The following is a 13131-nucleotide window of genomic DNA, read 5'->3' as shown; positions in this document are numbered from 1 at the left end:
CTTTAACTGTTTTAGAGTTATGCCCCTTTATAAATGGAAAAATTACAAAATTTTTATTTTCTTCTAAATATCTAGTAATTTTTAGAATCGGAGTTATCTTCCTTTGTCCATGATTATAGTTGAATCAACTACAATCAATGCTTTATACAATGCAATGTTTAATTTTGACTTTCACTGATAAAACACAGATCAAGTTGAATTTGGGTAGTGTCACTTTAACCATTATTGAGTTATGTCCCTTTATAGATCTAAAGATTGCAAAATTTTTAGTTTCCATTCTGCAACTTAAGTTTGCCCCAACCAAACATTATGAAACCTAAACACAATGTTCATTACCACAAAACTAAGATCAAGTACAAATTTTTTGTTTCCGTTTTCTAACTTTAGTTTGCCTCAACCAAATGTTATGAAACTTATACACAATGCTTATTACTACATAATACAGATTAAGTACTAAATTTGGTGGCGACACTTTTACCATTCTTGAGTTATGTCCCTTTATAAACATAAAAATTGCTGAATTTTTTAGTTTGTCTCATCCAAATGTTATAAAACTTATACACAACCGTTCTAGAGTTATGCGTGTTTACAAATAGAAAAATTGCTGAATTTTTAGTTTCTGTTCTCTACTTAAGTTAGCCTCAACCAAATGTTATGAGGCTTACACACAATGCTTATTACTACAAAACTCAGATCAAGTTCAAATTTTGGTAGCGTCACTTTTACCGTTCTTCAGTTATGTCCCTGTATAGCTATATGATATGCAAGCGGGGGCATCATCTGTGTCCACATGTGGACACTATCCACATTTATTTCTTTAAAATTTTCCATTTTAAATTGGTTATTTCTGATTTATATATAAAAGCAAATAATAATGATATGGTTTGAATAGGTAAATTAAAAAATTTTAAGTTCTTAGACCACATTCATTCCGTGTCAGAAACCTATGCTGTGTCAAATATTTAATCACAATCCAAATTCAGTGCTGTATCAAGCTTGAATGTTGTGTCCATACTTGCCCCAACTGTTCAGGGTTCGACCTCTGCGGTCGTATCAAGCTGCGCCCAGCGGAGCATTTTATTTTATCTTAAGATATTTCTCTTAAGAAATTTGTCTATAGCTTTGCCTTTGTGCCATATTGTGGAGTGCAATATGACAATTGATCCATAGCATTTCAACTCTTTCCTTTGCATGGTAGGCAAATTTAATGACAGCTAATTAAAGATAGTACAGGCAGATATTTTTTTTAATTTTCAACTAACAACCATAAAAAATTTAAGAAAGAATTTTGTCTGCAAAGTGTAAGGGAAATAACTCCAAACAGATTTCTTTCCTGGTTTTGATTTAACTGGGAAAAATATATATATAATACTTCATGACAATGAATACCTCTATACACTTTATGAAACAGAAAGCAAAGAATAGTACTTTTACAACTGCTTTTCCTATTAAAGTTTCTGAGGATGCATAGCCGAAATGTAACATATTACTGCACATTTTTTGTCAGTCCTTAAGGCACCAGTTGGAGTGCAATTTTCTGCTTAATGTTTATAAAGCTGTAATGCATGAAAATCACATACAGTGTATCATCGCAAATAACATAATTATTGTTTATTTTAACTAATTTATATTATGTTACAGTCTGAGAAAGGAATATTCAGAAAAACCACAGACCTGGGATGCCCTAGCCAAGCAATGTTTGTATACCACACCATACACAGGTATAAGGAGATATATTATAATAGAACTTAACAGTTACACACAGTCTTCTTGCTAGCCCAAAATAGAGAAATTATGATTTTTTCTACCCTTTCTGTTCTTCCCTCTGTCCGTTATGTGCTTTAATGCTCTATAAACCTTTCTGTTATTCCCTCTGTTCGTTCTGTGCTTCCCTCTGCCCTGTCTGTCCTTCCCTCTGTCTTTGTAGTCCTGCAATATGCATTTTTGGTTATATTTTTAAGGAAAAAGAAACTTTTTAATGCAAAAACTCATTTGAGCAGTTATAAAAGCTTCAACTCTAAAATACTATAAAACCAGCAAAAATACATACATTTATTCTATTATTTCTATTTTCTTATGTTTAAACATTATCAAGTTGTCCCTTTTCAGACAGAAACTGTGAAAATGTGTCCTTCATCTTAACACTTTGCCCCTTTGTCCTTTAATTCTTAGCTAGAGCACTGTTACACGTAGTAAGTAAGGAGCAGCACTTAATTAAATGCAATCAATCCAGAAAGAAAAACAAAATTGTGGTTGTTATCTCCCTTTGATTGTGTACAGTAAAAGGAATAAACTTTAAAATCTTTTATTTGTGGATTTTACAAGCCCTTAATGTGGTTGATTTACCCACTCTCTCTCTCTATCTCGACAAACAAACAAAAAAGTTTGAATAAGAATTTCAACTTGAATATCATACAATTTGAGAAAATGGAAAACAGGGGAAAGGCACAACAAATTTTTTGAAAACTAATTGAATAATTAGATTTTAATGTCTGCATTTTGTGAAGTCAAAGTTTGTTTGCCACCTATCCACATAGTTCAGTGAGAAATAAAAAAGGCAAAAACACAAAATTGTGATAACACGAAAACGAGAAGGCTAGCTTCTGCCAATATGGGTTAGGTTTTCTTGGCTATTTTTCAGTTGAAAATGAAGCCAAGTTTCATGAAGTCTATGAAGAGGCATTAAGAGAAACAGTGATACCTAAAGGTAGGAGACATTTTCACACATTGTTTTAGTAGAGTAGATTCAACTTTATTTCATATCTGTTTGTTGAATAATTCTATTTAAGCTCAATTTTCCCTATTAACAATTCAGCCTATCTTGATGTACAAGAATTTGGAATAGACCTAAGTAGAAAATTTTCAATACATGAAACCCTAAACATGCCTATTGGAGGAAGTCTGGGCTTAGAGAGAACAATGTATTTAAAAAAAAGACTGGACATAGAGAGTACAATGTAGTTAGGAAAAGACTGGGCTTAGAGAGTACAATGTATAAAAAAAAGTCTGGGCTTAGAGAGTACAATGTATAAAAAAAAAGTCTGGGCTTAGAGAGTACAATGTATAAAAAAGTCTGGGCTTAGAGAGTACAATGTATAAAAAAAAATCTGGGCTTAAAGAGTACAATGTATAAAAAAAAGTCTGGGCTTAGAGAGTACAATGTATAAAAAAGTCTGGGCTTAGAGAGTACAATGTATAAAAAAGTCTGGGCTTAGAGAGTACAATGTATAAAAAAAAGTCTGGGCTTAGAGAGTACAATGTATAAAAAAGTCTGGGCTTAGAGAGTACAATGTATAAAAAGAAGTCTGGGCTTAGAGAGTACAATACATTTAAAAAATAAGATACCAAAAGTAAAAAACACCATGCAATTCCCGAAAAAGAAAACTAATGAAAAGACAAATAATAGTCTACAAAACACCACACAGAAAACTAAAGATTAAGGTTATTCTTCATATGAAAATGTTACTGGTCTGATAGCAATCTTACAGGGGAGATAATCAAACTTTTGATTGAATCGTACAATGTAGTGCTGAGTTGACTCACAGTACCCCATATGAGTTCAGGTAGGTAAAATTAATTATAAGAAATTAAGATCTCCTCTCAATGTGAAGGAGATTGTGTGGAAAAGAGATGAACACTGCATTTAATAGTGCTTTGTTTGAAATAACTTATGAATTTTGGAAGTTGAAATTTTTACAAGCTTTTTGAAGGGAACATAGGCTTGTAATAATTGATGAGCCTTATAACAGTTACTAATATGAATAGTGTATTATATTGTGGTTTAAATAAATCATCTTTATTATTTTAGATAATATGAAATATGTATTGTTACATATGACAATTTTCATAATTTTGTTGAAAAGACGTTTTCAGGAATAAAACTGTTTAACATGAACAAGTTTTTAATGTTACATTTTGAAATATGTATAAAGAAATACACTGATGTCAAAATTAAACTTACTAAGTAAATAATAATTAAAAAAAAAAAATTAATTACAATAATTGCAAAAAACTTTGCATATTTATCAAGTTGTTTTGAAGTCTGTGTTGACATTTGAGAAGATTTATGTTCAAAATATTGTATGAAAATTGATCAATTTATAAATATAAATGTGTTAAAAAAAATGAGGAATTGCTTTCTTCCATATGGTGTAATATTCAATTTATGTCTACTTTGAAGAATTGGCCTTATCCATGAACTGTATACTCTATTAGTGGATATTTGTAAACCCATTTTTTAAATGTTGATTTTTTATGTATTTGTATAGTTGAAAGCACACTTGGTTTGTTTGTGGTTAACATTTTTTTTGAGGAAGTCTGAATTATATAGAGTTATCTCCCATGGACTGTAAAATAAATCTATAATCATATAATTATGTAATGACCATCAGGAAATTTAATAGCTGTTGATAAACTGTATATGTTCACAATAAAGAAATTAAAGAGGAGGGAAAGATGCACAAATTTTGAAAATTTATTAATTAAAGTCAATATCAGGAAGCAAAAAGGGGATCCAGAGTTCTTGTTAAATCAGAAAGTTAAATTTTAAAGTCGAATTTAAATGGCTAACACTTCAATTTTATAAAATCAGGAAAAAAGAAATTTTAAAGATATATCAATTTATAGATAAAATCATACTGTTTTGGTTGAGTGCTTGTAAATTTACATGTACATTGTTATATAAGAATACAGATTTACTAATTGTTAATTAATGATTGATTTTAGCTAAATTACTTGTAAATTCCCCATGTTTAAAGCTGACAAATGAAAGATAATGATCAAAATTGCAGATTACCTATACCATTAAATTTTAACAACTATTTAACAATAAATTATTCTTTTTAGGTTTTTCTGTACATGATTTTATGTGTAAATGATCATATTTAGTATTTCTCTAAAGTTTATTAACTAATATCAATGATTGCTAGAACAGTCCTTACAACTGAATGACACTAACATAGTTTTTTTGTAAACCATATAAAGAGAGGCCTAAATTCAACAAAATTGATAAGGGTTGCTACCCATGATTCCAATGCTTGGTTTTGATTTCAAAACTGATATAATTTGGTTACAGCACAATTGTTTCAGAACTTAGGTTTTCTATGGTGATTTGAGTAAAACAGGAAGAAATTGATTAGGGAACTCTTCAATCTAATATTGGTAGTATACATAATAAGTGTTTAGTAAATTTTCACAGAAGATGACATCGCCTGTTTAAACTGTAGGATATGAATCTGTCAATTGAAAAAAAAAAAGTTTGAAATTTTTTTTCTCGCACATGAAAATTACAAATATTGAACCATATGATGGTAGTTATATATTTAATACGTGAAAAAAAATTAAGATAGACAGGTTCCACTGTAAAAATGTACCAAAAATTTAATTTGGATAAAAAGATTATTGGAATTAAAACGTGACTTTATTCATATTTATTTATAGAGAGATCAAATAATTTAAAAGGTGATAAAAAATTTAAAATGAAAAGTCATTGCATTATTTTGAACCCTCTTTGAAAAGAATTTAAAAATTGCAGATAAATGACTTTTGTATTTTGTCTGAGATTAAATTCACTAGACTGGATACGGGTTTTGTTTATAAATCGTCTATCAGTGAATGAAAAGATTTTGATGATAAATAGATATTTTAATCGTGATTTATTTAGGGAAAGACGTTCAAATACAAAATAACTTAAGGTGGCATTATCCGGGATCGAAGTTTCCTAGTTACGAGATGCCGTGGAACTATTTCGTCGACGGTTTGAAACAATAATCACACTGATTGTGTTTTTATAAGGTCTTTAACGGGACGCAAATTTGTAAATGTTTGTTTGCAATGAACGTTAGGTGGACACAAATTATTTATGACTTTGTAGCAACTGTTGAATTTTGTCTCAATCCACGGCCAAATATTAACAAATGCAAAACCATCCATTTTTTTGTGTTGTTTTCTTGTCAGGCTTGTTTAGTAGGAAATTCATTTACCGAAGGTTTTTACATAAAGTACAACATTGTGAAAGTAAATGTAAACAATGACGGGATGCTCATTAAAAACATCACTAAACCTTCTTCCCAATCAAACATCTACTGGGCAGACATCAAACATTTAGAGTATACCGGGATTTATTTTTTTTGTGTCTCATTTTGTTAATTTATTTTGCACTTGATTTTTTGTAAAAGTTATATTGAAGGCCTCAATGTGACTTTGATATGAAGAACAGCTATAAATAGCTTTCTCGTTCCTCTTTTGTTTTTTGTCGAGCCTGCGACTTTTGTCGCAGAAAGCTCGACATAGGGATAGCGATCCGGCGGCGGCGGCGGCGGCGTTAGCTAACTTCTTAAAAGCTTTATATTTTAGAAGGTGGAAGGTCTGGATGCTTCATACTTTGTATATGGATGCCTCATGTTACGAAGTTTCCGTCAGTCACATGTCCAATGTCCTTGACCTCATTTTCATGGTTCAGTGACTACTTGAAAAAAAAGTTAAGATTTTTTGTAATGTTAGATTCTCTCTTATTATAAGTAATAAGATAACTATATTTGGTATGTGCATACCTTGCAAGGTCCTCATGCCCGTCAGACAGTTTTCACTTGACCTCGACCTCATTTCATGGATCAGTGAACAAGGTTAAGTTTTGGTGGTCAAGTCCATATCTCAGATACTATAAGCAATAGGTCTAGTATATTCGGTGTATGGAAGGACTGTAAGGTGTACATGTCCAACTGGCAGGTGTCATCTGACCTTGACCTCATTTTCATGGTTCAGTGGTTATAGTTAAGTTTTTGTGTTTTGGTCTGTTTTTCTTATACTGTATGCCATAGGTCTACTATATTTGGTGTATGGAATGATTGTAAGGTGTACATGTCTAGCGGGCAGGTGTCATCTGACCTTGACCTTATTTTCATGGTTCAGTGGTCAAAGTTAAGTTTTTGAGTTTTGGTCTTTTTTTCTAATACTATGTGCAATAGTTCAACTATATTTGGTATGTGCATACCTTGCAAGGTCCTCATGCCCGTCAGACAGTTTTCACTTGACCTCGACCTCATTTCATGGATCAGTGAACAAGGTTAAGTTTTGGTGGTCAAGTCCATATCTCAGATACTATAAGCAATAGGTCTAGTATATTCGGTGTATGGAAGGACTGTAAGGTGTACATGTCCAACTGGCAGGTGTCATCTGACGTTGACCTCATTTTCATGGTTCAGTGGTTATAGTTAAGTTTTTGTGTTTTGGTCTGTTTTTCTTATACTGTATGCCATAGGTCTACTATATTTGGTGTATGGAATGATTGTAAGGTGTACATGTCTAGCGGGCAGGTGTCATCTGACCTTGACCTTATTTTCATGGTTCAGTGGTCAAAGTTAAGTTTTTGAGTTTTGGTCTTTTTTTCTAATACTATGTGCAATAGTTCAACTATATTTGGTATGTGCGTACCTTGCAAGGTCCTCATGCCCTTCAGACAGTTTTCACTTGACCTCGACCTCATTTCATGGATCAATGAACAAGGTTAAGTTTTGGTGGTCAAGTCCATATCTCAGATACTATAAGCAATAGGTCTAGTATATTTGGTGTATGGAAGGACTGTAAGGTGTACATGTCCAACTGGCAGGTGTCATCTGACCTTGACCTCATTTTCATGGTTCAGTGGTTATAGTTAAGTTTTTGTGTTTTGGTCTGTTTTTCTTATACTATATGCAATAGTTCAACTATATTTGGTGTATGGAAATATTTTATGATCTATTTGGCAGTCACGCAGGTTTTATTTGACCTTGACCTCATTTTCAAGGTTCATTGCTCAGTGTTAAGTTTTTGTGTTTTGGTCTGTTTTTCTTAAACTATAAGCAATAGGTCAACTCTATTTGTTGTATGGAAGAATTGTTAGCTGTACATGCCTGCCTAGCATGGTTCATCTGACCTTGACCTCATTTTCATGGTTCATTGGTCAATGTTTAGTTTACTTGGTTAATGTTAAGTTTATGTGACAGTTGTAATAAAGCTTTATATTTAGGACTATCAACATAATATCAATGATTAGTAAAGAAGGCGAGACATTTCAGCGTGTGCACTCTTGTTATATTTATGTATAGTGATACACTATACATATCCTTTTTACCCAATACACATGAAAATCTTTGTGTAAGGTTTTACAGATTAGACAAAATGTTAGATAAATTTTGTTGATAATTTCCATACCTTCAAAATTCTTTGGTTAGATACTGCACTTGAACTACTGACAACACACAATTAGGTCACACAATAGGTGTCAACAAGAAATCAAAATTATTCTAACAACATATAATCAAATTGGTCAAAGCATTAGAATTATGTAAATAATAAAAAAAAAATGGTAAAAAGATTATAAAGGTAAGGCATAGACTGTCTACCAAGTCTTAAGCACTTTCAGATTAAAGACCCTTATTTACTGATCTCTTCAATATAAAGAATTATTGTACATTTATTTAATTGTCTTAAAAGGAAATATTTAATTATCCTCTCAAATTAAAACTGAATTATATATAAAGGCCTTGCTAGGAAATCTTTAATTTACATTAAATTCTTCTGAGGTGTAAAATGATTAATTAATATTCACTACAGCTGGATTCTTATATAGTGAGTTTTTATGTTTAGTTAATGATTACCAAAGGAAAATGTTTTATATCTTTTCGCCAACGCCAACATAGACCTTTCCCCTACATCAATAGACTTAATTCCCTTTGATTTAATACAACACAACTATCTGTAATTATTGCACGTCAATTTTATTTGTATTACGAGAAAGTCAAATGAATATGGGACATGCAAGGAGATCTTTCTGGTCTGTGTGGTAATCTGTTGAAATCTGGCATAATGGTAAATAGATGGAATTGATTTTTCAATGAAAAAACCTTGAATTTTGATATCATAGTTGCCAACCTCTGGCAATGAAGAATCATGTCATGCCATGAAGTGCAAAAGGCTCTGTGCTTTTTGGCTCTGAAAATCCTCGAAATAATTTTAAGTACACTTAACTAGTTACGGTAAAATGTTATTTTATATTCCACAGTTGCTTGTTTGCCTACTTAAGAACATCAAAGCTTGATGCATATTCAAGACAAGTACAGTATTGTTACATTTAAATGGCAACAATTGGCAAGGAAAATTATGTTTTGCAGCAAAGTTAGAAAGAGTGCATCAGTGTTGAGTCTTTTCATTGAGGTTATAATTTATTTACAGATCGATGGTTGAAAAAAAAGTATTTTGAGATGTAGAACAGCAATAAAACCCTGCAGTCGGTTTCTCAAAAAAACTTACGACTAAGATTGATCGTAAGTCATGAACAATTCAGTATACTTACGATCAATCTTAGTCGTAAGTTTTTTTGTGAAACCGACCCCTGTTTCTTTGCCTTGATACTTGTGCATGTAGTGATTTAGTGTCATGGATTGATACACCATGTTCTGTTCTTTCCATTGTTAGGTGACCATTGCAATTTAATAGTAGATATTCAGGAAAATTTGGTTTGGTCAAACCTTTCTCTGAGTGATGTAACAAGGTAAAGAGGCAGCATCCCAACAACTCAAAATAACAAGAAAGCATCTGAGTCTAGGGGTGATGTTAAGAATATATGACACTCAATTAAGAAAAAGTTTATTCTTAACCTATATAAATATATATAGGAAAAAAATGTAGATTACTGAGCAAAAGATCAGTACAGCTATAAAGGGATTTCCCAATTATAAGTAGATTTTAATCCCATCATAAAACTCGAGGAAAGTTTAATGTCGTGACACTTTCATCAGAAAACGATAGAAAGTTTAATTTGCTTTAAAAGATCTATACATAATTGAATCATTTGGGAAATCTGATGGCAAATAATTTTACCAATCGAATTATGTCACCGTTTTTAGAGTATTTTAATCTTATTTCATCCAATTTGAAGAGTATGTGTCGATATAGATTTTCTACTTGTCGTCTGGGAGTGTGTAGGCCATTGCATACCTTAATCCCTTTCCTTCTTTACCCACCCTTGGGTTATCTATGAAGTCCTACTGATATTACACAGGAAGGATCAAGACGAATCGGTAGAGCACTTGAAAAATCGTTTTGTAATCCGTCACCTGTATCAAAGCATGGTCAAGTGTTGCGGTGGATTGTCAAATTTTTGTTTCGTCTTATTTCAAAGATTGATTTTTTTTTGTGGAATTTAATGTTTTAATTTTTGTTTCTACTTGACATCCGTCAGAATAAGTCTTCAAAGTCAATAAAAAATATTTGCTTTAATTTTGAATCGTGTACTTTGCTATCGGTGATGTCAGTTTCTTTTATTTGGTAATCTATGTGCATGTCTGATGTTGCTAAGTCACCATGTTGATGGATTGCATTGTGGGTATGCAATCAACTTCTTTGCAGATGATAACAATTTTGGTTCGTGTAGGTAGTCAATTTATATTTCAGATAAGGAAAAAATTAATTATTAGAAAATAAATTTGGTTGATAAGGTTTTTATACAAAGGGGATGGGTAAATTTGGTTTTAAAGCTTAATAATATTGTATTTTGTATCAGAAATTCCACACTTAATCAAAACATTTCTAACACTAAAAACTTTTTTATCTAAACATACATGTTAAAGGGCTTAAAAATAATCTTATACTCAATGAATTTCTCAATTTTTGAACTTTTGCTATGGTTTTACGTTATCAAATAAAATGAAGAGATAAAGATATTGAATGGCGAGTGAATAACCGACCAGAACAGCTGCAGGTTCTGACATTATCACAAGTTGGACTAATTTTATGAAAAAAAATGAAAAATGGATTTGATAATGCTAACTTGATTGTCCTATGGATAAAGAATTATATATATATTTAAAAAAAAAACGCCCCCAAACAAAAACAAAATACACCAGAACAACATTTTTCTAAAAAAAAAAATTGCAAAAGATATGTGAACCATTAGGAACATTTCTGACAGATTTGGTTTGTTTATGAATTTTTAATATTTAAAAAAAAATGTTTTACTGCAACACCTACTTTTTCTAGAGTTTTGAAAAAAAGTTTGTCATTCTTCAAAAAAAGCACATGTTAATATTTTATAATGTTTTAGTTAAAACACTAGACATATAAAAATCGATGTCTTAAGAGGTCATTAGGTCAGTGTTAATGATTCTTAGGGTCAATGGGAGTAAAATCCATCAGCATTTGATACTTTTCGCTTTTACTTGAAAGGACTTTAATATTTAGATACTTGCCTGGAACAAAGGAAATAAGAGAAGATTTTTTTTAAATCAATACTGGAATAGCCAGACCTTTAAATAAATAATTAATTGCAAACTGTCTGAAGTCCAATAATTATACAGTATTTATTTTTGTATACCTGTTATAGATTATTGTGTAAGAAATGCAAATAATGTAAAAATTTGTTCCGCCTTTTTCATTGAAACAGTAATAAGATGAGTGGAGGCTCTGGTTTTAAAGGAATCATTTTTTGCTTCGAAGACAACAGCAGATGTTGTATTAAGGGTTGTATTTTTAAATGCAACTTGTAATTATTTTAGAAATTATTTAATAGTGTGTTATATGTGTAAAAAATGTGGCTTCTGAAATATTAATAAAATATTAATTGTTCTAGGCAAAAAAAAAGCTGTTTTAACTGAGCTACAGTCATTAGACTAATTAAATATTGTTTTTGGGTGTGCTAATAAAAAAGTACAGATTTGAAAACCAAATGTACACAGGTAAAATTTTTCAAATATAATAACAAAAAGCTAAAGTTTTACATGCTATAAAGTCCACCTCTGTAAAAGGAAAACCTGTTTCTCAGATCACTATCCGTTAGTCCCGCTGCAGTATGCATTTTGAACCTAAGTTAACAAGAAAGTGACCTCTCTTATAAGGTCAGAGTGTGACTTTTTTATACAAGTTTGATATATCTAAAAAGAAGATGCACTATTCTGCATTAAAAATTTTGATATGAAGAGTCTTGAAGGCAGGAAGTTAATTAGAAATTTCAGTTCTCTACCATTAATTTATGTCAAATATTGGTGCTTGCAGATACATATCCAAAGAACTAATATCCACGTTTAGATAGACCTTAAAATTAGAGATTTTGGCAAATTGAATCTATATTTATTTACCAGTTTATCGAGTTGAACAATCTTATCGCCATGCTCATCAGTTAAACTTTACTTTTTGTCACTAGTATTAAGTTGTTAAAACATCCGAGAGAGAAACAAAGTCATGAATAGCATGCGTAATTAAATCTTTTCATATTTTATTTTTTGGACCCATTAATTTCTTGACTTGTTCATTGAATATAGATTTTAAAAATTATACTGTATATGATGATTTTGAAAGCTAGGATGTGGTTGTTTTTTATACAAGACCTTTATTGTTTTTAGATTGAACAGTTTTTTTCCTGTTTGATTTTTTAGTTAAATGGTTATTGGAAATATACGTCCATAATTAAATACATATAAACGTGTGGAGTTGTAAAATTTATGGGCATAGAAGTTCAAAATTTGAACTGTTTAGTGAAAATTAACATGCTCATGACCAAAATATGAAGAAACTTTGTTTCTAAATGACTACTTAACTGAAGGTTTGACTTAACATAAATCACTTGATGGGATCAGATTTGATCTTAATGTGTGATCGTATTTGGTCCTCAAGCACAAGTTAACGCTACGCTACGGGAAAATAGAATTGCTTGAATTAAATTTCAGAAAATGAGAAAAAGCACTAATCTTAATATGATTTCAACTTGTTTCGTACCAGGTGGTTATAGGCTAGGGAATCGTAGATAAAATGATTTAATACGTAAGATACAGAAATTAAAAATAAAATGCTTTAAAATTCTTAAAGCTTTTATGCATTTTTGATTCAGGTTAAATTAAATGATCCGTAAAATATTTATAAAATCTTATATATTATTATGACTTCTGAGAGGAAATTGTTTGTGATGTCGTAAGTTATTATGTGAAAAACAACATTAATGTATTGAAATGATTAATACACCCATGTATTTTGCTTTGAAGTTTAATAGATTAGCCCACAAAAAAATCGACAGACATTTTAATGTAATATTATTATAAATAATCGTTTTTCTATTTTTCCGTTATATTTTGAAAAATGAAGTACAAAAGTAACTACTATTTT

At 30.8% G+C, this 13131-nt stretch overlaps 1 protein-coding gene across 1 annotated transcript in view; it reads left to right on the top strand.

The window, feature by feature from the left end:
* The window catches only part of LOC127709402 (U3 small nucleolar RNA-associated protein 6 homolog), a 225244-nt gene that overhangs the window by 51319 nt on the left and 160794 nt on the right, over positions 1-13131 (top strand). The window contains exons 12-13 of the mRNA XM_052214923.1: positions 1642-1721; positions 2642-2707. Of these exons, the coding sequence (XP_052070883.1) occupies positions 1642-1721; positions 2642-2707 (146 nt within the window). The remainder of the gene's footprint in view (positions 1-1641; positions 1722-2641; positions 2708-13131) is intronic.

This window comes from Mytilus californianus, unplaced genomic scaffold (genome assembly GCF_021869535.1).
Source record: "Mytilus californianus isolate M0D057914Y unplaced genomic scaffold, xbMytCali1.0.p SCAF_7, whole genome shotgun sequence".
NCBI lineage: Eukaryota > Metazoa > Mollusca > Bivalvia > Mytilida > Mytilidae > Mytilus > Mytilus californianus.
Note: the sequence above shows the minus strand (reverse complement) of the source record. Positions and strands in the feature narration are given on the sequence as shown.